Source organism: Canis lupus, chromosome 5 (genome assembly GCF_048164855.1).
Source record: "Canis lupus baileyi chromosome 5, mCanLup2.hap1, whole genome shotgun sequence".
NCBI classification, from domain to species: domain Eukaryota; kingdom Metazoa; phylum Chordata; class Mammalia; order Carnivora; family Canidae; genus Canis; species Canis lupus.
This window is the reverse complement of record NC_132842.1, coordinates 59,802,010-59,827,572: the sequence shown is the minus strand read 5'-3', so window position 1 is coordinate 59,827,572 and position 25,563 is coordinate 59,802,010. Positions and strand designations below refer to the sequence as shown.

The following is a 25,563-nucleotide window of genomic DNA, read 5'->3' as shown; positions in this document are numbered from 1 at the left end:
AGCAATATTCCCCTAAACTGCAGGGGGCGCTGGCCTAAACAAAACAGTAGTCAGAGTGAGCACATGGACGGACATCTGCAATGCAATTGGCTGTTGTGGCAGGTCAGAAACCTTAGGATTTTGTTTCCTCTTAAGCCTCCAAAAAAATAAATAAATAAAATGGGTTGACCCTTAAGACTGAACTCTCCTCTCTGGTTTAGTCCTGGAACAACTAGAGTTTATCAAATTCTGGGACACTTGAGAGTAAAAAGGGATCCTGCCCACGTTTCAACAAGCTAACTGGGACACAGGTGTCTGGGTTAATCCCCATCCCTCTGGGCTGGAGTGGTTCCTCCACCACAGTGCTCCAACAGTAGCCGCCACCAGCAGGAGCTCTGTCCCAAGACACCCCCCCCCCCCCCCCCCGTGGATGCCTGAGATCACAGATAACACCAAACCTGCCTTATACTACTTTCCCTGATACATCCCCACCTATGAAAAAGTTTAATTTCTAAAGGCATGGTAAGAGGGATGCCTGGGTGGCTCAGCAATTTAGTGCCTGCCTTTGGCCCAGGGCCTGATCCTGGAGTCCCGGGATCATGTCCCACATCGGGCTCCCTGCAGGGAGCCTGCTTCTCCCTCTGCCTGTGTCTCTGCCTCTCTCTTTCTGTCTCTCATGAATAAATAGAATCTTAAAAAAAAAAAAAAGGCATATAAGAGATTAACAATAGGACAACAGACTGTAATGAAAGTTATGAGAATACGGTCTCAAGGTCTCTTACTGCCCTGTACTCTTCTGATGACGTGAGCTGACAGTGCCCAGGGGAGGGAAGGTGCAGGAAGGTGAAGGGCGCAGGCACTGGGGCACAGCAGGACATTGCTATTTGCCTTCTCAGGAGGATCATCTGCTTCCAGACTACTGCTGGCGGCGAGTAACTGAAACCGCAGAAAGCGAGTACGTGGCTAAGGGGAGACCACCTTATTTATATGTCCCAGGTTGTCAAAAAAGGACCAAGGGGGGTGCTCAGTGATGCCTCCAGCTGGTTATTCAAAGCGTGTTACTCTGTGGCAGCAAAAGCATGGGCTCAGTCAGGAGATTTCCCCTCTCTGCTGACTGTGCTGGCTCTCCGAATCAAGTATGGCCACGCGCTTTAATTACATATGTTCTCTGAACTAACCAAGACCTTCAAGGGAGCTGATGGGAGGACAATCTTGAGTCCAGTAAGAGGACTTAACAAGCCTAAAGCTAGAGTGACTAGTGGCTTAGTGTTCAACTGAGACCCTGGTGAGAGTAAAAGGTGCTGCTAAATCTGTCAGGACACCTGGCAGGAAGTGGGTTGGGCCGCCTCAGCTCAGAGACCCCAGAACCAGACTGGCCCCCTCCAGGCATCTGGAACTGCTGGTACCACGACACCTGACACTTCCCAGAATTTATAAGCAACAACCAGGATTACCCAACACCTTTTCCAAATGAGTTCTTCTGTCTTTATTTTTGTAAAAAAACAAACAAACAAAAAGCCCCAAAGAACAAAGTCACCACTAAGCACAGGACAACTTACCAGGCAAGGCCTTGCTTGATTCCCTCCCTCCTTCATGTCCCCGGAGCCTCATCAACAGTGTCAGGGAAGCCATCGGCATTATTAGCTTTCCCCAAAGGGAATATTATAAACAAGTGCTTGGGTGAGGGAGGGAAGCCTGGTCGGGTTTTTCACAGAAGTTGCTTGGAACCAATTGCTTTAAATAATGAGTACATTTGAAATGCAGGAAAGGAAGACCATGTTGTCAGAAATCATGACCCTCTTTCCATAAATGTCTCCCTTGAAACAGCCCACTGGCCTGGATGAGGGTCAAGTCAACTGTGTTGTAAGGGGGGTGGTGCCTGGGTGGCTCAGGTGGTTGGTGGCCAACTCGATCTCAGCTCAGGTCTCAATTTCAGGGTTGTGAGCTCAAGCCCCACAGTGGGCTCCATACTGGGCAGGGAGCCTACTTAAGAAAAAAATAGTGTTTTAAGTTATCAGACCGGTTTCAAAAACTTGCTCTGCAGTCCTGGAACAAAGACTAAGATAAATACATGTGGCTTGTTAGGCTTACTCTACAGAGGGTCAGGGGCTGCAGGCCTGGAGTCCTTGTTAGTGTATTTAGTGTTGGTGAGAAGTCTGGGCCCCAGCCTTGGACACTGAAGTCTTTTACGGACAAAGCAGAGACACAGAGAGCCCCGTATCCCCGGTCGCCTTCCACTAAATACAGGGGGTGGGCAGGCAGTCTCAGCCACCGGCCTCTTTCCAGCCCCTGTGCCATCTGACTTGGGGCAAACCAGAGGAAGGATCCCGATTCCTTAGGAGTGCCAGGTGAGCCCGAGTCTGACGAGCAGAGCGGATGGAGCCAGGGCAGTCCCTTCCATGCTGTCTCCACAGAGGGCTCAGGCCTCAGACTTGCAGGTCGCCCCACACCATGACCCGGCTGCAGCCTTCGGCCCCACGGTGGGCCATGGCACAGTGTTCTAGGCGTAGCCACCGGCCATCTGACTGGTGGCCGCGTTGCTGCCCACTCCCCGCCAGGCCTGGAAGCTGAAGAAAGCGCTCACTCCGTAGGCAATCATCACTAAACACGAAAAGAACTGAAAGGAAGAAGACACCAAAGCTGAGTCGGTGAGCAGCGTGGTGCTGGGGGGCAGGAGGAGACCGTGATAACGAGCATGGCAGCCTCAGTCTGGCACAGGCGGTAAAACGTGGCATAGCACCCCTCAGCTAACCAGAACAAGGTGCTCTGGCAGCCGACCAGCTCCAACTGAGCCACACACTCATTCGGCAAGTGTTTGGGGGTGCTGCTGGGGTCCCGGGGGAAACCATTACTAACCACGCAGGCAAGGTACGCCAGACTGCATATGGGCAACTGGACGATGTGCTAAGAGTGGCCGAGGGGTACACATGTCAGGGATTTCATTTTTTTCTAAATATTTTCTGTATTTATTCATGAGAGACACCGTGAGAGAGAGAGGCAGAGACACAGGCAGAGGGAGAAGCAGGCTCCCTGAAGGGAGACCGACATGGGACTCGATCCCAGGACCCCGGGGTCATGCCCTGGGCCAAAGGCAGACGCTCAACCACTGAGCCCTGAATGTTGTCTTGTTTTGTTTTGTTTTTATTTTTATTTTTTTTGAATGTTGTCTTTTTGAAGCTAAATCCCTGGGATGCCTGGGTGGCTGAGCGGTTGAGCATCTGCTTTCAGCTCAGGTCGTGATCCTGGGGTCCTGGGATCGAGCTTCACATCAGGCTCCCGGCTCATCGGGGAGTCTGCTTCTTCCTCTGCCCCACCCTCTTCCCCCCCCTCCCCCGCTCATGCTCTGTCTCAAATAATAAAATCTTAAAAAGGCAATGTTCAAAAGGTACCCAAGGAATTTTCTGGAATTCATTCATAGGTGCCCTACACTAGCCCCTGCAGTCCCATTCCGAAGCTAAGAAAACAAACCCAAGTCGTGGTCTCACTCCTGCCCTACCCTGGGGACTGCGCCTTGGAGTGGTCACTTCTCTGAGCCTCAGTTTCCTTGTCTGTCCAGAGGGACCGGCAGACCCTGTCCTCCTCACAGGAGTCAAGGGGTCCAGGAGGAAATGGCTGTGCAGGGCCCCGAGGACTGAGGCGTGACGGGTGTGGACGGGGTCACTGGCATGTTGCTGGCTACTAGCTGTGGAGTTCATGTTTGGGCTTCCTGAGAGAACCTGTAAATCCCCCAAATGGTTTATTTATTTATTTACTTATTTATTTTTAATGCCCCAAATGGTTTAAACCAAAAGGTTTTGCATGTGTCCTTTTCAAAAAGGGTAGGCAGTTGTTAACAGATTCTCCAACGGGGCGAGGGCTGTAAATCCATAATGGAGCACCTGGCTGCCAGCAAAGTGCAACAGTGAACCCCAAACTTCCATTTCCCATCACAAGTATTTCCCAAGTGTTCTGGTTCCTCCAGGTTCACTGTTACTCATGGAAGACAAAGCGTCCCTGAGCTCCCCTGAGGAGATGACTCAGAGGTGGCAGGTGATGGCCTCAGACCAGGGAGTGGTGGAAGTCCAGGGGCACAGACCTGGTTTGACCCGTCCCCCCCCATAACTGCCAGGGGCGCCCTGGGGAACCATACTCACAGAGGCAGCCGCACGCTGGTTATACGGCCGGGTGCCCTTCAGGGATGTCAGCTCAACGGCGGCAGAGCAGGTGATGAAGGCCGTGATGTAGAGAACAGTGGCGCCCACGTTAAATATCATTAACTGGGGGGCAGGGGGAAGGGGAGAACAGGCTCAAGACAGCAGACTCTTCCAGTAAGTGTGGAACCTCTTGGTTCCCCGCTCCAGCACACCCCCTTAGTATCCAGAACGGGCTGAGGTTCCAGGATGGGGACGGGTACATGGGTCTTACCCACTACACTACTTGGGGCCAACCCAGAGGCCATCTGAGCAGGGAGTGTAAACACACCTAAGGCTGAGAGTGGAGGGGAAATGATGGGAAGGCCTGAAGGATCTGGTCAGGGGCTGCAACCATCCCAAGAGGCAAAACCCCATTCTCAATGGCAGGAGACCAAACCAAGGCCATCTCTTAGAGCACCAGCTAAAGAGCTCCAGGGCTGGCTCAGGGCAAACTTGGCCCTCCCTCTTGGCACTGCAGGCCTTAGTCCTGAGCCTCGCCCTGGGAAGGCTTCTCATCCCCCTCTGCCCTCAGGGGGAGAAATCTGTGTCTGCCTTTTGGCCACATCCAAGGATAAAGGCCACTAGTCAAATGCCAGGGTCAGGACCCAGCGGGATTCTAGGCCACACTGGCAGAAAGGACCGTCGGCTGACACTCAGGCCCGAGTCCCATTTCCCCAAAGCTTGGCCCCTGGAGCCAGTACACAGTCTTTTTTTTTTTTTTTTTTTTTTTTAAAGATTTTATTTATTTATTCATGAGAAACACAGAGAGAGAGGCAGAGACACAGGCAGAGGGAGAAGCAGGTTCCATGCAGGGAGCCCAATGTGGGACTTGATCCCGGGGTTCCAGGATCACTACCTAAGGCAAAAGCAGTCGCCCAACTGCTGGACCCAGGACCCAGGCGTCCTGCCAGTAAACAGTCTTAACAGAGAAACTACAAACTGGTGGTCCTCAAGCATGTTTGATTTAACCTACAGAGTTGATTTTTTTTTTTTTTAATTACCAACACTCTAGGGGCGCCTGGGTGCCTCAGTCGGTTGGTGTCTGCCTTCAGCTTAAGTCATGATCCTGGGGTCCAGGGATCGAGCCCCTTTGTCAGGCTCCTTGCTCAGCAGAGAGCCTGCTTTCTCCCCCACCCCTACCACTCATGCCCTATCTCTCTCAAACAAATAAATAAAATCTTAAAAAAAAAAAAAAAAAGAATTACCAACATTCCAAAATGAGATTTCCTATGAAAACCTGAAGATTTCATATAAAACTTTCGATCTTAATATATCAAGATTTGGCACCAAGGGGCCTGTACTCCCACAAACAACAGTAGGAGCTGGCTAGAGGTGGTTCCCTATGGACAGATGGGTACAGGTTCTCCAGAACCCCTCCTTGGCCTACTTCACTCACTCAACCTTGTTCAGGTCCTACTGCAGGGGGCTGGTAGCTCCCATTCCAGAAAGTGCCAATCTGGCCATCCCAACCCAGTCGTCTCTAGATGCAGGCAAGCCTCCCCTGCCCCTGCTAACAGGCCCAGGAGTGTAAGAGACATTGCCCTGCTATCCTGGCCCAGGAGAGGCGTCTCCTTCCAACAACACTGCGGCCAGAGCCCCAAATCTGTGTTCAGGAGACACCGAAGCCTCACCATCTCGGGCGATTTCTTCCTTCGAGGCTCCCAGGACACGGGGCAGGGGCTGGACCCCAGCCAGGGAGTCCAGCCACCCCCTCCTCATCCCAGTCTTCCCTCCAAGCCCAGCGCCCACCACAAACACTGCCTGGCTCCTGCCAGTGATGTCAAGACCTAACAAACCCGTTCTGTCTTAAGGATGACTCACGTTTCCTCAGTTTAAACAGTCATTGAATTCCAAACAATGCCTCCTAGTCCCAGCCTCTCTCGTCTTCACAATCATGTGCTTCTCTCTGGCCTGGCTGCTCACTGAAAGCCTCAGACCCCAGCTGCAGGGGTTTTCCGGGTCAGGGAAAAAGCGCAGCGGCTTTCTGCGTCTGGCCGGCCTACTTCCTATGGACGCGCTCAGCCCTGTGTCCCAGGGAGGTGGCCCTCTCCCGGGCTGTAGCGGCCTCGTCCTGGGAACTCCTGATAGCTCGGCCCAGCCTCCAGGCCCAGAGCGGCCAGAGTCCACCAGACCCCCCTGCGACACAGGTTCAAATCCCAACCGCCTCCCCGACCCCCAAAAGAAAAACACTTTCAAGACTCCAAATGCAGTGGGCTCTCCAAGAGCCCCTCACTTCTACATTCTTCCCTGGAGAAAGCCAAGCCCATGTCCGTGTCTTCCCTCCCCCACGTGGCTCTGCAGGCTGGCTGAGGGCCAAACCCACCCGCCACTTCTCGTGTCTGGAAGGTCACACTGTGACAGCTGCTCCCAGAGGCAGAGGAATCAGCCTGGACACACCCGCCCCGCACCCCGCCCAGACTCACCACCAGCGGCCAGGGCACCATGTACAATTTCATGTGCAGCTGAAACAGGTAGAGGATGAAAAAGACGATTGTCACCAGCCAGAGGAAGACAGCAACGAACATGACCCAGCCGTAGGCCGGATACAGGTGGTACGGGGTGTCCGCAATCAGGGCCCACACCAGCAGCCCCAGCACCTGGTGGACGAGACAGGGCCAGAGTCCTCCAGAGCTCCCGGCACACTGGCTGGAGGCCAGGGGGCTCCCTCTGCAGGACACACTTCTCATGTAGCTCCTACTGCTTACCACTGTATACCAAGCCCTTATCTGGTAACTCTTCCTTTTAGGGCTCAGCTGAAATATTACACGCTGTGGGACACCTTCCCCTCCTCATCCTCCAGTCTGAGTTCTGGAACCTTCTTTTGTGTCCACATGGCCCCCCAGGCACCCACCACCCAGGACCTGGACTGTTTCCTTCCTCTGACTTTTGAGTTCCTTGAGCACAGGACGATGACTATCTTACCCATGACTGCATCCTGGCAGCCAGGACAGGACAGGATCAGGGCCCTGCCAGCAGCTCAGTAAAAGTTGCTGAAAGAAGATAAAGTCACCAGCACACCCTTGACAGATGGACACAGTCCGAGCTCCAGAGGTGGGGAAACGAACAGCTTGTGTCCTCCTCCTGCCCAGGGCCCTTGGGTGAATTCCATCCTATCAAGCCCTTTCCAACCTTCTCGGACTCTTCCAATTGCCCCTCTGTTCCCATCCCCACCTTACAAGTGAAACTGAGTCTCACACAGTTCCCACGTGGCATCCTTGCAGTGTGCAAAGCAGCTAATAGCACAGACTCTGGAGCCAACTACCCAGGGTCAAATCCTGCTCCCCTTCCCAGCTGTGTGACCTTGGGCAAGCTCACAACCTCTCTGTGCCTTGGTGCCCCGATCTCTAAGAGTATATAATGACCGTACCTACCTCACAGAGCCACATCAAGGACCCCTGAGTTCACTTATGTAAATGGGTACAAGAGAAGTGTTTGCCTTTACTTCTCCCAGCTGTATACACTGCCCGCCCCAGCCCTCTGGGCCACGGGGAATTCGGCACAGACAGGGTGGGACCGAGCAATGCATGGCTGAGGCAGGGCCCAGGGAACTCGGGAGAGACCCGCAAGCAACCTCCCATGGAGCCATCCTAGCCTCCACCACAGCGTTCAACCCCTTCCTGGCTGCCCAAGATCCCCCTAGGCTGGGGCCTCCTCCCTTCTCGACAAGGGCGTCTCTGGAGCTAGGCATGATTCAGGTCTGGCTGCTGAGGCATAGAGGGTCTACCATGGGGAGGAAGGCTCCTTTGCTGACAAAGATGCACAAAAAGAACTGTGCCTCTTCTTCCGTGGATGACATCTAGGCATGTGCCTGCAAGGCTCACAGTAACCCTGCCACGGCCAGAGAATGAGCCAGCATCGGCATCAGATAGATCACAGAGAAACGGCTCAGGAGCAAGATCCACCTCTGGCGGCTGGTTCTGGAGACAAAAAGTCCCCTGACCAAAAGCTCCTGCCCCAGACCCTGAAGGGCTGTGCTCGCCCTAGAGCAAAGCCAGCACTGGGCACCTGCTGGGCACTCCCACCCAAGCACCCCTGCCAAGGATCAAAGGGATGTTTCCATACCCATCCCCCTATATGTGCAGGCTTAGGGCAGGAATGACCTTAGTTAGCTGAGTGGGAGTCCAGAAATCCCTAGGGACAGGCTTTCTTTCTCCTCTTTCTCCCCCTCCTGCACAAAAGGCCTCAGAGGGGTGTGGTTGGCTTTCTTCCCACTGTGAAGTGAGAGGTGGAGCCCCAGGCCTGGGAGCCAATCGCTGGGCTTCAGTCCTGCCCATGCTGTGGGACCCTGGGCCAGCACCTCTCCCTCTCTGTGCAGTGCCCCCAGGGCCACTCCAGTCTCCCCACCAGAACACGGGTCCCCTGAGGAATCCAAGTTTGGGTTTGGTCACTAGCACATAGTACATATGTTCAATACATATGTGCCCAGAGCTAACGAGCCTCAGTTTCCTTATCCCTGAAGTGGAGGTCAGAAACATGCCCTGCACAGGAAACAGGTGTGAATGGGTCCATGTGCTATGGCCTTACCCCCTCCATCCAGGTCTCAGCCCATGGTGGAAGAGGGCAGGGGAATAAGAAAGGCATCCACTCCTGCTTTCCAGAGATCTGCACCTGCTCCTCCCCACCCAGCAGGGTGAGCCTGCAGGGATGCCACCCACCAGAGACAGGCTGGCAGTGGCCTGTGCAGCTCATTTTACAAGTGAAGGAGGTGGGACAGGCAGCCGGGCTTTGCCTGCAGGGGCACAAGCTGGGGGGAGAGCCACTGCCAGTGAGGACCCAGACCTGGGGTGTCTCAGCACAGTGCCAAGTTTTACCATCCATCCTCAAGACACCCTGCCAGAAATGGACCTATCAGGGGGACCAAGAGCCCCCAGAGCCAGGTGAGGTCACTGCTCGGAAGGAGAACCAACCTTGCTAACGCAGCACGTTGCAGGATGCTCCCAGGTGAGAACTGGACATGTCAGGGACAATCATCTTTCTACTTAAAGCAGGGCCCTTGGACTCCTGGGTGACTCAGGGGTTTAGCATCTGCCTTTGGCTCAGGTCGTGGTCCCAGAGTCCTGGGATCGAGTCCTGCGTCAGGCTCCCTGCATGGAGCCTGCTTCTCCCTCTGCCTATGTCTCTGCCTCTCTCTCTGTGTCTTTCATGAATAAATAAATAAATATTAAAAAATAAATAAAGCAGGGCCCTTACAGGACTCCATGCAACATGCTGCTCCAACCACTGGAAAGGAAGTTAGAAAATGCTCTGACTGGTAAATCAAGGAAAGACCACTTCAGATTCACCCTAATGTACATCCATCAATTATCGGTTTGATTACTCCCAGATTTGGCTGCAGTGACAGCGGACGCCCTCCAGCTCTGTGCCAGGCCTCAGGTAAGCCACTTCCCCTTCCGGTTCACAGTTTCCCCAGGACCCTGTCATGGGTTGGTACTATTTATTTTCCCCATTTTCCAAACAGAAGCTCAGAGGGAAATGTGTCTGTGGTTGCCCACGGTCACCTGTGGGTAAAGGGCAGGGCAGGACTTGAACCCACATCTGTCCTTCTCTGGAACCCAGGCTACTGAGTGTTGCCTAGTGTCGTGTGCAAGATGAAGACAGGCCAGCTGTGTCCCGGCTCTGCCCTGCCCACCAGCCCAGCCCTGGTTTCTAGATCAGCAGGCACAGCCTGAGAGATGAAGCCGCTGGATAAGCAGCAGGAATTTCTGGGGTTCCTCCTGGCTTGGTCAACCTGGCCCCATGCCCTGGGAGCCTCGGTTTCTGGCCTCAAACCAGGAAAGGTCCATTCTTCCATCTGAACCAGATAGACCGGTTTTCCCCGTTCACTCTCCCCCAGGCCCGAGAATCTGAACAGAATCCCAGCCCAGGGCTCCAGGGAGACCCCGTTCAGGACAGGGCAGCCCCACATGTGCTGACCCCTCTTTTAGGCTGGGCAGCCTCCTCTCCCTCCTGCAGTGCAGCCATACTAGCCCGAAGATGAGCCCAGAGGACCTGTGTGTGGTCCACTGTAGAAGAGTAAACCCCACTTTTCAGAGGGACAGGGACAGCCGTGGGTAATTGAGGGTAGGGAGCAGAGGCCACCTGTCTCCAGGGTCAGACCCAGGGCCCTCTGACCAGAACAGTCACCTTGCAGCTCTGATGCACCTCTCCGGGATCATTCATTGAGTAAGAACGTACTGGGCACCTACTGCTGTGGGAGCCAAACCGACAAAAAGCCCTGCTCTCCCAGAGCTCCCACTCTACTGAAGGGACCCAGATAAAAGCCCAATACATCGGTGAATACAAGTGAGCCACGGAGAAGTGCATTGTGAAAAATCCAGCTGAGAAGGGACAGAGCAGTGAGGTCATTTGCAATTTTAGATAAGAGGCCAAGAAAGATCTCACTGGGAAGGTGACCTATGAGCAGCAGGAACAGCAAGGATTGCTGGCAACGACCAGAACTGGGAGAGAGATATGGAAAAGAGTCTCCTTCAGAGCCACCACAACTGTGAAACAATATTGTCTGAAGCCACCCAGTTTATGGTATTTTGTGATGGCTGCCCCAGGAAACTAATACGTCTTACTTAGCTATTCTTTGACAACAGATGGGAGGTCGTGATCTGACTTAACTGTGATATTGTCATCAGTTTTGGTGGAAGGTTGGCTTATTAACTCCCTGGGTTCAAGCTCTGGCCCTGCCAACTTACTAGCTGTGTGACCTAGGCAAGCTGCTGAACTTCTCTGTGCTTTAGTACCCTTGTCTTCAAAATGTGCCTATCTCATGGGGGTGTTCTGAGATTTTTTTTTTTTTTAATTTTTATTTATTTATGATAGTCACACACACAGAGAGAGAGAGAGAGGCAGAGACACAGGCAGAGGGAGAAGCAGGCTCCATGCACCGGGAGCCCGACGTGGGATTCGATCCCGGGTCTCCAGGATTGCGCCCTGGGCCAAAGGCAGGCGCTAAACCGCTGCGCCACCCAGGGATCCCGGGTGTTCTGAGATTAAAGAAAGTAATATAGGGACACCTGAGCAGCTCAGTCCATTAAGCAGCTGCCTAGGGGTCATGTTCCCAGGGTCCTGGGATGGAGCCCCACATCATCAGGCTCCTTGCTCGGCAGGGAGTCTGCTTCTCCCTCTCCTTCTGCCTTCTGTTCCCCCTTGCTTGTGTGCACGCTCTCTCTGTCAAGGAAAGAGAGAAAGAGAGAGAGAGAGGGAAAGAAAGAAGAAAGAAAGAAAGAAAGAAAGAAAGAAAGAAAGAAAGAAAGAAAGAAAGAAAGAAAGAAAGAAAGAAAGAAAGAAAGAAAGAAAGAAAAAAAGAAAGAAAGAAAAGAAAGAGAGAGAGAGAGAGAAAGGAAGGAAGGAAGGAAGGAAGGGGAAGGAAGGAAGGAGAAAAGAAAAGAAAAGAAAAGAAAAAGAAGGAAGGAAGGGAAGGGAAGGGAAGGGAAGGGAAGGGAAGGGAAGGGAAGGGAAGGGAAGGGAAGGGAAGGGAAGGGAAGGGAAGGGAAGGGAAGGGAAGGGAAGGGAAGGGAAGGGAAGGGAAGGGAAGGGAAGGGAAGGGAAGGGAAGGGAAGGGAAGGGAAGGGAAGGGAAGGGAAGGGAAGGGAAGGGAAGGGAAGGGAAGGGAAGGGAAGGGAAGGGAAGGGAAGGGAAGGGAAGGGAAGGGAAGGGAAGGGAAGGGAAGGGAAGGGAAGGGAAGGGAAGGGAAGGGAAGGGAAGGGAAGGGAAGGGAAGGGAAGGGAAGGGAAGGGAAGGGAAGGGAAGGGAAGGGAAGGGAAGGGAAGGGAAGGGAAGGGAAGGGAAGGGAAGGGAAGGGAAGGGAAGGGAAGGGAAGGGAAGGGAAGGGAAGGGAAGGGAAGGGAAGGGAAGGGAAGGGAAGGGAAGGGAAGGGAAGGGAAGGGAAGGGAAGGAAGGGAAGGGAAGGGAAGGGAAGGAAAAAGAAAGAAGAGAAGACTCCTGGGTAGCTGCCTTCGGCTCAGGTCATGATCCTGGGGTCCCGGGATCAAGTTCAAGTCCTGCATCTGGATCCGCATGGAGCCTGCTTCTCCCTCTGCCTGTGTCTCTGCCTCTCTCCCGGTGTCTCTCATGAATAAATAAATAAAATCTTAAAAAAAAAAGAAAGAAATTTGAGGGAATTTGCTCAATGCCCAACATGGGCCTACCACTCAATACACGTTCTACTGTAATTAATTATCAAGCCGAGAGGCTGGAATGTGGGTTTTCCAAACCAAACCTCTGCCCAGCTTATGGAGGTAGGGGTGCCAGGCCTCGCTGAGATAAAGAATGTATCTAAACCTTAGCACCAGGCACGCTGCCTGACACATCCGGCCCACACCACAGTGGGCCCCACCTGTCTTTGAGATAAGGCAGCCACAAGGCAGCGGGGCTTATCTGAGGGGGAGGCCCCAGCAGGGCAGCCCAGCGCTGGAGCACTGGAGGTGCCTGTCCTCTGTTCCTCAGAGGCCAAAGGGCCTTGGCCAGAACACTTCATCCTCAGGCTTCAGGTTTCCCTCGGTACAATGGGAGCAAGGAGGTTCCACTTAGTGTTCTCCTTGGGCCTGACATTTCTCAATGTACACCTCCCCCGGGGGGGCCCAAGCCCTCTCCCCCTGGTGCGGCAGGGATCCCACCAGCCCCAGCACCAAGCTAAGTCTTCTGCCCAAAGATGGTCACGCTGACTCTCCGGATCTTCTCCACTTCCTGGGCTGGGTCACACCCTTGTGGATTTGCTGTGTGACCTTGGGAGAGTCAGCCAACCTTTCTGGTCTGTTTCTTTATCTGACATGTGAGACAGTTGGGCGGGCACACCCATACTGGTCACCTCACAGCTGTGTCATTGCAGGTAAAATGAAGGAAAAACTGAGCAGCTGTAGTGGTCAGGAGTGGCTAGGAAGGCTCTTGCGCTCTGCTGGGCGGTGGTGGGGGATGGAGGATGTATCTCCCAGAGGGGCCTCAAAGAGCTGGGGTCCTGACACAGGACTCAAACTCAGCCAAGGCGGGTCACAGAAATGGCCAAGGGGGCGCCTGGGTGGCTCAGTGGGCTAAGTGTCTGCCTTTGGCTCAGGTCATGATCCAGGGATCCTGGGACTGAGCCCTGCATCGGGCTCCCTGCTCAGTGGGGAACCGGCTTCTCCCTCTCCCTCTGCTCCTTCCCTCTGCTTGTGTTCTCTCTCTCTCCTTCAAGTAAATAAAATCTGGAAGGAAGGAAGGAAGGAAGGAAGGAAGGAAGGAAGGAAGGAAGGAAGGAAGGAAGGGAGGGAGGGAGGGAGGGAGGGAGGGAGGGAGGGAGGGAGGAAGGGAAAGGGAAAGGGAAAGGGAAAGGGAAAGGGAAGGAAAAGAGGGAGGGAGGGAGGGAGGGAAGGAAGGAAGGAAGGAAGGAAGGAAGGAAGGAAGGAAGGAAGGAAGGAAGGAAGGAAGGAAGGAAGGAAGGAAGGAAGGAAAGAAAAGAAAGGAAGGAAAGAAAGGAAGGAAGTGACTTGGGGGTCTCAATGGTTGAGCACCTGCCTTTAAGCTCAGGTTGTGATCCTGGGGTACTGGGATCAAGTTCTGCACTGGGTTCCCTGTGGGCAGCCTGCTTCTCCCTCTGCCTATGTCTCTGCCTCTTTTTCTGTGTCTCTCATGAATAAATAAATCTTTTTTAAAAAAGAGAGAGAGAAAGAATAAAAGAAAGGAAGAGAGAAAGGAAGAGAGAAAGAAAAAGTGAGGGATGCCTGGGTGGCTCAGCAGTTTTAGCGCCTGCCTTAGACCCAGGGTGCAATCCTGGGGTCCTGGGATCAAGTCCCACGTCGGGCTCCCTGCATGGAGCCTGCTTCTCCCTCTGCCTGTGTCTCTGCCTCTCTCTGTGTCTCTCATGAATAAATAAATAAAATCCTGAAAGAAGGAAGGAAGGAAAGGGAAGGGAAGGGAAGGGAAGGGAAGGGAAGGGAAGGGAAGGGAAGGGAAGGGAAGGGAAGGGAAGGGAAGGGAAAGGAAGGGAAGGGAAGGGAAGGGAAGGAAAGGGAAGGAAAGAGAAGGAAAGAGAAGGAAAGGGAAGGAAAGAAGTGGTCAAGGTGGCCCAGACAGGGACTGCAGAGCTGAGAGTAGTCTGCTGGCATCAGGGTAATGCAGCCTGGGGCAGCCAGGACTTCTAATTTTTCAAGAGACACTAGAAATCCAAATTCGTATGTGAAATCTTCAGCTTTTTAAATGTTGGGCAATGAACCCAAGGGTTTTGGAGACAATGTGAGGATGGGATCCACCCAAGAGCCCCAAAACTCCCTTCTCCCCACTGCACCATCCAGGAAACTGGAGGCCCAGGGCAACACAAACCCTCTGGGGTTCCCCCTCACAGGGACACATCTGGGCAGCTGAGGACACTCTGAACTTGGCCTGGCCAGGCCCAGCCTCCACCCCCGCCTCAGGCCTTCTCCCTACAGTGAAAGGGACTTTATGGGGACAAAAAGACACCCATTGTGTCACAGGAGACAAAGGCGCAGGGGACCCAGAGGGTCCAGGCGCCTGGACTGGTCACAACAAATCCACACACTAACCACCCCCTCCCTGTGCAGAGGCGGCAGGCTGCAGGGGGGCGGGGGGCGGGGAGGCTCCCTGGAATTCCTGCCCTGTGGAGTCAGGACACTTGGGGAGTCCTGGGGGCTGCCTCCCGGCTCCACCAGGTCTGGCACAGGTTTAACTCCTCTCAGCTTCCCTTTCACAGAGAAGGAGGCTGGGAGAGTCATTTGGTTATTGAACAAAGTCTCCTGAGGGCCTGCTGGGTGCCAGGCACCGTTACAGACCCTGGGAGTGAAACAGGAAGCCTGCAGCCAAGTCCTCACAGTCACACACTCATATGCACATGCACACGCACACGCAGCTCCCAGCCTGGGCTGCTACAGGGAGGAAGGTGAAGATGGAAATGCCAGCTCAGGGCCTGGTTCACCTGCTATGCTTTCCAAATGTGACCTGTCAACATTACTTGTCATTCCTCAGTCTTGAGTCTAGGATCTGAGATTTTTAACTCCTAGAGAGGGAAGAGATTTCTGCACCCCTACCCGAGCAGCTGAGCAGCCCAGCAGCCCCCAGAGCCCCATAGCGAGGACCTCCAGCGCCTGTGTGCGTCCTGCATGTCCAGGAGCCTACTGCTACCTGGTTACTTTGTGGTCTCCCTTAGAGTCTTAGAAAAATCTTCCCAACGTGAAGCTCAGACTGCCTTCTGCATATCCCCGGCTAGTTCCCATTCCCTGCGCTGTGTCCCAGCTGGTGGAGCCGCCCAGAGGAAGAGGGGTCTCCACATTACAGGTGGGGACACTCCCCCTAGGACCTGGGCAGAGGGGCTGGCACCACAAGCAGGTCCCAGTCCAGCCACTGGTCTTCCGGAGAGAGCTGGCTGTTGGGAGCACACGGACCGTCATCAAACCCGTGAGGCCTGGCCTCCACCTGCTAGAGAATAGGGGTGGTGGGGAGAGCCTCACGTGAATGTCTTCTTTGCTCAAGGAAGCATGCTTCCCTAGATGCTGGCTTGAGATCTGATTCTGGCACTACTGTTATGGGTGACCATGAGCAAGCCCTGCCCCATCTTAACTTTAAGGAAGGACAGGTGACCCCATTTGGCCAACCTCATATGGGGTGGCAAATCATCCAATGTCGCACTCCCCACCCCCAAATTAGAGCTGGAATAGCCCTAGTACAGGCCCAGGTCGGTTGCCTAGCAGCTCATATGCTGAGCCCTGCCTAACCTTTAGCACTTACCTTTCTGCCCTAAGCTCCCTGTGAGACCTTGGGGTACCACCCTGGCCTCTCCCCCTTGGGCAAACATGACAGGCCAACCAGACTAACAGTGAAGGGCCTGTTGATATCCAGGGCCGAGCTCACTGGGCTGTTAAGGAAAAGAGCTCACCCCTCCCTGCCCACCAGGCAGGATCCCATTGGCCGTGGGAACCGGGGCAGCACCCCTGGGGCTCCCCTAGACTGTCTATGAGCAGGAAATCAGGGCCCAACCCTCACTGAATTCCATCACCGACAACTCACCAGCTGCCATGCAGGGACCAACACCTGACCCTGCCGCACATACAGGAACAGCAACCATCCACCATACGTGGACAGCTCTGTAGCCTCTTTCCATTTACACCTGATTAAGAAATCCACCCAAGGTCACCCGGCCAGTGGCACTGACTTCACGGTTACCGCTTGCTGCTGTGTGTTCACGGACAAGTGTCCTCCCCAATCGGGGCCAGAGGGGCCTTTCTTCATGCTTTTTGCCATATCCACAAACTACCTGTACTATATTTTTACTCTGTATTTTCAAGTACTTGAAAGATTTTTAAATAAGTCATTTCATTTATTTTTGAAATATGTTATCTGTATGACATGGTAGGTAACAAAATGGTGCTTTCATCATGTCTCCCTCCTCCCCTGATACTCAATTTCTTCCCCCGGCGCAGCCAAGAGTGGTTTCTTAGCCTCTCTCCAGAGACTGTGTGTGCATGCACGCACACACACACTCTTTAGATAGCTCTGTCTGTACATGGTCTCTCTGTATTTCTCCCATACAAAGGATTGTATTCTACACACAGTTTTGTACCTGGCTTTTTTCACTTAACCATACAGCCTGGAGACTGTCCCTCATTACATAGGGAGCTGCCTTCCTGTCTTCTGAGGGTAAGACCATCTTTTTTATAAACTGCATGATATGCCGATATGACTCACCTGCTATGCTTTCCAAATGTGACCTGTCAACATTACTTGTTATTCCTCAGTCTTGAGTCTAGGATCTGAGATTTTTAAGTCCTAGAGAGGGAAGAGATTTCTGCACCCCTACCGGAGCAGCTGAGCAGTCCAGCAGCCCTCAGAGCCCCATAGCGAGGACCTTCAATGTACACTGTACCATTGTACAATGGTACAAATATATCATAATTTACTGTAACAGTATGTGTCAGGGACACCTGGGTGGCTCAGTGGTTGAGCGGCTGCCTTCAGCTCAGGGCATGATCCCAGGGTCCTGGGGTCAAGTCCCACATCGAGCTCCCCCTGAGAAGCCTGCTTCTCCCTCTGCCTGTGTCTCTGCCTCTCTCTGTGTCTCTCATGAATAAATAAATAAAATCTTAAAAAAAAAAAAAAAAAAAAGAAAATCCTTAAAACAAAACAAAACAGCGTGTGTCAACTATACTTTAATTAAAAACTAGGACACCTGAGTGGCTCAGTAGGCTTCAGTATCTGCCTTTGGCTCAGGTCAGGATCCCAAGGTCCTGGGATCCAGCCCACATCCCTGCTGAGCAGGGAGCCTGCTTTTCCCTCTCCCTCTGCCCCTCCCTCTGCTGGTGCTCTCTCTCACTCTCTTTCAAATAAAATCTTTAATAAATAAACAAATAAAATGCTGATGGAAAACTAAAAAAAGAAAACAAAACAAGAAGTCTGCATGGCATAAAAAACTACCGTGAACAAAGTCAAAAACAACATGAGGAAAAAAATACTTGCAAATCATCTGGAGGTCCCAGCAATTGATAAGACAGACTTACAACTCCATAGAATGGAGAAAGAATACAGACAATAAGATACAAACAGCTTTTAAACATGTTTTCAAAGGCCAACCTCACTCACAAAAGAAATGCTACCACCCCGCGCTATCAGAGGGGTAGGGAGCAGGTGCTTAGTTCACCATGCCAGTGACCCATACAGAGGGCGTCTGGCGACCTCTATCAAAATCACAAACACACATACCCTGAGCCAGCAGTCCCACCTCTGGAAATGTACAGTACAGATGCGCTCAGTGGCTTGGGTAGGATCGTTCACGGCAACAGGGTGCGCAACAGCAGGAGTGGGAACCAACCCCAGTGTCTGTCCACAGAGGGACAGGCCACGAGTCACAGGGTGGCCCCACGATGGACCCCTGCGAAGCCCGAAGACAGAAGCAATCGTGCTCTATGCCCAAGTACGGAGACAGAAAGCCTACCAAGACATATTTCTAAGTGAAAAAGGAGAAGGTGCAGAAGGATCTGGATGGAGGGACCGCATCCCTCAGATGAAGTGGAGAGAAGCCAGTATGGAATGGTACGTGGGAAACCAGAGTGGGCTGGGGTGGAGCAACTCTAACAGGAAGGGACAGAGATTTTTCACCCTGCTTCCTCCCAGCTTGTTTTATTCTGAACCGTAGTAAATATATTACCTATTAAAGAAATTAAGAACATAAAAGATTAGAAAAAGAAAGAAACACGCAGCACAGTGTGTGCTGATGTAGAACATCCCCAGGTGTACTGTTAAGGGGGGAAAGCTTGGCAGGGGGAGGGGAGGGGTGCCAGGCACAGGCTGTTCCATCTGTGGTTTCTAAGTGAGGATAGGGGTTACTCGCAGAAAAACGCTTAGACTCAGCCTGGAATGCTGCCTTCCTACAGGTGCCTACCTCGGGGACGGTCGGGGAGGGGAGAGACTATACTTGCATTGATTACCCCATATATCATTTGAATGTTTTGCTGGGTGTCTGTTTAATTTTTCTCAAAGCATACAAATTTTTTAAAAATGTGCACATCCATAGAGAAAGGGCTACCGGACCTGGGGAGATGACAGTGATAGGAGGGCATGCCCTGAAACAGTTAACAGGGAGGGACACACCTCTGTATAACAGAAGAGGTCTCAGGTGCCTTGGGTGTTAAGAAAAAGCAATGTGCTGAACAAAGGAGAATAAAACCATCCACTTTTTTTTTTTTTTTTAAACAATGCACAGGAAAAAGAACTGGCAACTCCCAACAGTGGTCCCCTTGGAGAGAGGGGCAAGTGATCCAAGAATAACTTTGGCCTTATCTGTAAAAGGTTTTCATTTTTTTAAGGAGAATGTGTTCACATGTTTATTCCAAACACTCAACTCTCTCCTGGCCACAACCAGCAGGGTGTGTAGGTGGAGCTAACAATACAAAGCATTGGTTTCCCCCCACCCCACCCCACCCCTCAGCAAAGGAGGTGGAGGGTGAGCCTGCAGGGCCTGGAATGCTGCACCCGAGACTGAACCCACACATCTTAGTGCTGAGGAAAGCCGTGGGAGGCCCCAGCACCACGCTTCCAATGGGGCTGACCTCTGCTCACACCTCTGGGACTCCAACAACCTCATCTGGGCAGCCCCTTTCTGGAGGTCAGAGGTGATTTGCAGGCCTTGTCCTGACCCCCACGAAGGACCTAAGTGTTTGCTGGGGACAAAGCCAGGATCACCACAAGGGAGAGCTTTCTAATCCTCCTAAATTCACAGGGATGGTGCAGCAGCCTTGAGAGAGACTGAGTTCCTTGTCTAGAGAAGCATGCAAGCTCGAGGGATCTCTGGGAGCAAGCATAAGAAACCCTAGGGTACTATGGCTCTGTGAATCCTAACTGCCCTGCATTCCAACACATGCTGCACTAAGCCCCTTACAGCACCACCTTCCATTCCTCACTATCCCTTTATCACTATTTAACCGACAAGGGAACGGAGACTCTAAATACTAGGGAAGGTACCCAAAGTCACTGCCAGGAAGGGGCAGCCAGGATTGGAACCCAAGGCTCTCAGCTCTCAGGCCAGTGCTCCCACCAATACTCTCTGCGTCACCCCATGGATCACTGTGATCTAGTGGCAGGTGAAGCTTCCAGTATCTGCCCATTCACCTGCAAAGTGGGAATTGTGTGGCCACCCCCAACCCCAGGAGGTGTGGCAAAAAGGATAGAAGGAGCCAAACATTGACACGCCTGTTGCACGAAGGACCAATTATATGGGCTGCTATGCCTGAGGCCTCAGGGATGCCTTCTGACCGCAGAGCTTTTACACAATCTGTTTTGAGGTTCAGGTATTTAGAACCTTCTTCTCACTACTCCCTTCCCTTGTAAGTAAACCCTTCAGAGCCCACTTCTGTCAAGAAGCCTCCCTCAGCGGCCCCTCGAAAGCACCCTAGGAACCCCCAACTTCCACCAAAAAAACAAAAACAAAAGAGGAGGCACAGCTAGAGCCAGGCTTTGGATCTAAATGTAAATTCTGATGGCCTCACTACCAGGTGGGACCTCATACAAGTTCCTCCCTCCCTTCTCACCAGTAAACCCAGGTAAAATAATCTTTTTCCCCAGGGCCATAAGCACCAGTTAACCACACCTTCCACAAGATTCCTTCCACCGCCCCACCACACAAAGATTTGCAGCATTAAAGCCTCCAGATTTTTTAGGACCAAAAGAGTTGTCTCTAGATCAAATTTGCTAGCTTGCTTTTTAGATACTAGCTGCATAAATTCATCATGTTTCCCTTTTTGCCTACGCTGCTAGGAAACAGCCTTAAACTTGCTATAGATTCCCAGTACAATGATCTCTTTAAGTCAATCCTTCCCCCTCCTACACACATACCACCAACTTTTAGAAATATATTATGACAGGGGTGCCTAGGTGGCTCAGTCAGTTAAAAATTTGCCTTCAGCTCGGGTCATGATCTCTGGGTCTGGAGACCGAGCCTACATTGGGTCCCCTGTTCATGGGGGAATCTGCTTCTCCCTCTGCCCCTCTGTGCTCTCTCTCTCTCTCAAATAATGAAATCTTAAAAATATTTAACTTCTGTTGTATGTAGCTAAATATCACCTTCCATGTAATGTTCTTTCTGGAACCAGATGGAGGTGGCAGGGAGTGATAAATCACTGAACACTGAAATTGGTTCTTCAGGACACATTTAATACCAAAGAACACATCTCCTTCCCAAGAAGATGGGGCATAAAGCCCAGCCCACCTCCCTCCTCCCACCACATCTGGAACACTTCACCAAATCCTCTGGGCAACAAAAGAGAATTAGCTTTCATTTTCCTATTTACTGCCTCCTCCATGCAGGCTTCCCTGATCCCTGTGCAGAAGAAAGCTCATCCTCTGGGTACCTCGCTCAGACCAAGAGCTCCTGGAGAGTAGGTACTGGGCCTGGTGGGGACCACCACTCCACCACTCTCTTAAAAGCATCATACCCTGTGCCCTGTGGGAGCACAGTTGACTGTGGTAATTAAGAGCATGGGCCAGGGGATGCCTGGGTGGCTCAGCAGTTGAGCATCTGCCTTTGGCTCAGGGCGTGTAATCCTGGGTCCAGGGATCAAGTCCCACATCGCGCTCCCTGTGGGGAGTCTGCTTTTCCTTCTATGTCTCTCTCTGTGTCTCTCATGAATAAATAAACAAAATCTTAAAAAAAAAAAAAAAAGAAAGAACATGGGCCAGAAAAATCAGACCACCCAGGGCTTAGATCCCAGCTCTATCACACAGTGTGATTCTCAGCAAAGAACTGACCTGTTTCCTCACCTGTAAAATGGGGAGAATAAGAATCTAAAGCCCTTGCCAAAGAGGGCAAGGAGCCTACTTCGCACCTGACTGGTGGGTGCTTTATGGCTTCCCAGGAGATGGGGGTGCCTGTTGGGGTAAAGCCCCCTATGGAACCAGGAAGTGTCCATTGGAACTGTCCACTGCCAGAGAAACAGCTCCGGAAGCAGCTTCTCCCACAAGTAGGAAGGTTAAGGCACTAAAAGGCACAGGCTTTCAGAACTCTGATGGGAGACTCTCATCTCCTCACCCTCAACCCCATAACCACTGCGGGGGGGGTGGGGGGGGGCAAAGGAAGGCCACCCCACTCACACCCAGGCCCTGGGAGTTTGGAGATCTAAGGGCCAAGCTTCCCCCAAGGCCTTGTGGCAAGTCCTACACCCTATGTAGACCTCAGGGTTGATATCTGTGCAATGGAATCCAGATGCTCAGGACTGGGCTGCTGGGTCCATAGGGACCCCCAAATCAGAAACAGCAGCCTCCCCTATAAGGATCTGCCTAAGTCTGGGCGGGACCCAGCAGGGCCCTCTTACTCTCAACTCCAGTGCGCACTGTTCAAATGCAAAAGAAGCAGGGGCTCGGGTTGACCCAGAGCTAAGCGTTGGCCTCCACCCCACCGTCCTCCACAGAGCCCGGCAGAGATCTTTCTGCTGTTGCAAAAGCCCCAGGATGCCAAGAGAACAGGCCCCCCTCTCTCCCCGCGGCACTCCAGGCCCTCGGCTTCTGACCACCTCACAAATAACGGCTTCAACTTCAGCTTTGCCAACCTGATCCCCTCAACTTCCTTTTCACTCGCCCATCGCCAAGGCCTGGCTCACACAGCAACCCCCCACCCCGCCCCTGAACACCCTTGCCCTTTTTCTGTCACAGGGTTCCCTGAAGTCAAAAGCTTCCTCTCCTCCAGGAAACTCCCTGGACTCCCAAACCATCCGCCTCTCCCCAGGCCTTTCAGCCCAGGGCCTGAGGCTCCCTTCCCGCTCTGCAGGTGCCTTACCCACGGTCCTGGGGCCCAGCACAGCAGCCGCGCTCCCCACAGGGCCAACCTACCCGCAGATTTAAATCCGGCCCCCGCCGGACCTCTTCCCCACCCCGGAGAATCTGCCAAACACCTCTGGCAGAAGATTACAAATGTAGACTCCTGCGCTGCCCCTTCCTGAGATTCAAATTCCAAGTCCACATTTTTTCCAGGGGTGGGGATCCCGAATCTACATCTTAAACAAAGCCCTGGGAGAGAGCCTGAGGCCGGGGTGAGAAAGGGGCCCCCGGGCGCGATCTCTGCGATCCGGAGAGGGAGCGGCCCGGCACTGAGCCCGGGGAGACCGGCGCTCGCGGGGGTGGGGGTCTCCGACCAAGCCAGGGTCGGGCGGGCGCGGGGCGGCGGAGATGCCCCATGAGGAAACGGACCCTGGCCCACCTCCAGTTCCCACTTAGTCCCTGGACCCTCGGCTACTGGGGAAGCCTCGCGCGGGCGGCCCGGCCTCCTGACTCCACCGGAGGCCCTACGGGAAGAGAGCGAACACCGCCAGGCCCAAGCCGCCTGTGGGGGGAGGGCTGTGGGGTCCGCACAGGGTCCGGGGGCTTCGGGGCCTTGCCTCTGACTCCCACAAGCCCCTCCCGCCTGCGCTGGGCGCCGTATCTCGGCCCGCGGGACCGGCCAAACCGGCGGGAGCCCGGCGGAGCAGCCGGTGGAAGCCGGGAAAGCCCGGTTCCTGCGCAGGAGCCCCCGGGGCCGCGCCGACGTGTGCGCGCCGCAACCGATGCGCCCTGCGGGTGGGCGAGGACGGTCCTGGGGCCTGGGCACGCGGAGCCGCCCGGGGCGGACTTTGCCCCGCTCAGGCTGGGTGCCCTGGAGGGCTGCGGGCACCGTCCTGGCGCAGGGGGGCAGCAGCCGGAGACCGCGCATTGCGCGCAGTGACCGTGCGTCCGCGGCGCCCCTCGGCCGGCCTCCCGCCTCCGCCCGGGGGAAGACGGGCGAGGAGCGTGGGCACCTGAACGCGGCATCGCGGACGTCGCCAGGTGAGAGGGCCCCGGGCTGTGTCGAGGGCGGGCGTCCGGGAGGCGCCCCGGGGACCGCGCGGCGGAGCCTACGGTGAGGGTGTGCCGGGAGCGAAGGAGGCAGCCCCGGTGCCCCCGCCGGCCCCCGGCCCTCCCGGTGCCCCCCCCGGCCCTCCCGGTGCCCCCGGCCCCCGGCCCCCCGCCGGCCCGCGCGCTCACCAGCTGCAGCAGCATGAGCGCCCCGAGGCTGGAGCGCACGAAGCCCAGGTCCGGGCGCAGCGCGGAGACCGAGGCGCCGGCACCCTGCGCGGGGCTGCTGGTCCGCGTGCTCACTTTCGACGGGAACTCGGCCATGGCGGCTCCGCGCCGGGTGCCGGCCGCCGCGCCGCTCCTCTCCTCCCGGGGCTCGGCGAGCTACGCGCGGCGTCGGGGCGGGGAGCGCCTGCAGCCAGGTGCGGCCGAGCCCGCCCCGCCCCGCCCGCCCCGCCCCCGCCGCTGGCCCGGCCCCCCTCGAGCCCCGGGGCCGCGGTCGCCGAGCTGGCTCTGCCCGGCAGCCTGCGCGGCCGCCTCCTGGAGGCTCCTCACCGTGGCCCCGCGTCCTGCCAGCCGGTCACCCCCACGCCCGGGCCCTCCCCTGGGTGTCCCCGGGGCGCCTCTCTGAGAGCGAGGTCCGCGGCCCAGTGCAGCGACTGCGGAGCGGCCCGGAGACCGGCGCAGGCACCCGGGCCGGGGGCTCAGCTGACGTGCTTTCACTTCTGAACCCACTGAGCGCACCTGAGAAGATCGCTGAGCTCAGCTTCCTCGCTGTAATACAGGGATAAGGGAGGATCTCACCTCATAGAAGTTGCTGGCACACGGGGACGAGGGCACGGGGAGCACTCACAGGTGGGAAATGACGTTGGGGTTAGCGTTTCGTTGCTCCATCCACCTGCACCCTGAAACACACGCGCACAAACACACACCCTTCAGGCCCTAGAGGCTTGCACGGATTATGTTCATCCTCCAGGGTTTGCAGAACCCCTATTAAACGTCAGGCCCTATCCCAGGCCTTGAGGACACAGCAGGTACAAGCCAGGCAAGGCTCCTCAGATCCTACTTTCTACGGTGAGTGACAAATGTTAGACTGGGAAGAAAAAAAAACAACCTCAGTGACAAATGCTATGGCTAAAATAAAAGGAGCGATGGAACAGAGATGTCCAGGAGGCAATTCTTAGATCAACTGGTCAGAAGACCTCTAGATGACATTTATGCAGGTCTGCCTTGGGAGGAACTTAGTAAGTGCAAAGGCCCTGGGGCTGGAGGAAGCTAGACAGTTTGAAGGACAGAAAGAAGACCCTTGGTGGGACTGAGGCAATATGAGATTCACAGGTAGTCAGGAACCATGTCCCATAGGGATATTTATTAATATTATTTTTAAAATTGTTTTCTAAAAAGAAAATTATTTATTTGAGAGAGAGAGAGAATGCATGATAGAGAGAGCACAAGTGAGGTGAGGGGCAGAGGGATAAACAGACTCCTTGCTGGGCAGGAAGCCCCATGTGCATTGGATCTGCTAGATCCAGGAACCCCAGGATCATGACCCCAGCCAGAGGCAGACACCCAACAGACTGAGCCACCCAGGCATTCCCCCATAGGACTATTTAGATGACCCTATTAGTTTTCTGTGGCTGCCGCTTGACCATGGTGGCTAAAAAACAAAACAAAACAAAAAATGTATTCCCATATAGTTCTAGATGTCAAAAAAATGAAATCAGTTTCCATGAACCAAAATCAAGGTGTCAGCAGTACGTGTCTTCCTGTGAAGGCTCCGGAGGAGAATCTGTTCCTTGCTCTTCCAGTCCCTGGTGGTGGCCTCATCTCCCCAATCTCTGCCCCAAGGATCACATTGCCTCTTTCTCTCTGTACAGATCAAACCTCTCTTAGCCCTCCTTGTAAAAACACCTGTGCTTGGATTACGATCCAACCCTAGTAATCCAGGATAACCTCCCACATCAAGAACCTTAATTTAGGGGGAATCCCTGGGTGGCCCAGCGGTTTAGCACCTGCCTTCGGCCCAGGGTGTGGTCCTGGAGTTCTGGATAAATAAAAACCTTAAAAAACAAAAACAAACAAACAAACAAACAAACAAAAAAAACAAGAACCTTAATCTGCAAAGTCCCTTCTCTCTTTTCTTTTC

At 53.9% G+C, this 25,563-nt stretch overlaps 1 protein-coding gene and 1 long non-coding RNA gene across 2 annotated transcripts in view; one reads left to right on the top strand and one right to left on the bottom strand.

Annotated features, from left to right (window-relative positions):
• Positions 1 to 1,441: 1,441 nt before the first annotated feature.
• On the bottom strand, positions 1,442 to 23,810 carry PLLP (plasmolipin). The gene is made up of 4 exons (XM_072826974.1): positions 23,607 to 23,810; positions 6,575 to 6,748; positions 4,113 to 4,235; positions 1,442 to 2,596 (listed from the first exon to the last, which is right to left on the bottom strand). The coding sequence occupies exons 1-4, from the start codon at positions 23,739 to 23,741 to the stop codon at positions 2,480 to 2,482; spliced, it is 549 nt and encodes a 182-aa protein (XP_072683075.1). The 5' UTR covers positions 23,742 to 23,810; the 3' UTR covers positions 1,442 to 2,479.
• Positions 23,272 to 25,563, top strand: part of LOC140633845 (uncharacterized) — a 15,783-nt gene continuing 13,491 nt past the window's right edge. Inside the window, exon 1 of the long non-coding RNA XR_012031428.1 lies at positions 23,272 to 23,408. This is a non-coding gene — a long non-coding RNA (uncharacterized lncRNA). The remainder of the gene's footprint in view (positions 23,409 to 25,563) is intronic.

What these genes read in the sequence shown, in the direction of transcription:
- PLLP (XM_072826974.1), bottom strand. Translation starts at nt 23,741, where the DNA reads ATGGCCGAGTTCCCGTCGAAAGTGAGCACGCGGACCAGCAGCCCCGCG. An exon ending in CGCTCATGCTGCTGCAGCTG is followed by an intron (nt 6,749 to 23,606) that starts GTGAGCGCGCGG and finishes CTCGTCCACCAG; the next exon opens with GTGCTGGGGCTGCTGGTGTG. An exon ending in ACCAGCGTGCGGCTGCCTCT is followed by an intron (nt 2,597 to 4,112) that starts GTGAGTATGGTT and finishes TCTTCCTTTCAG; the next exon opens with TTCTTTTCGTGTTTAGTGAT.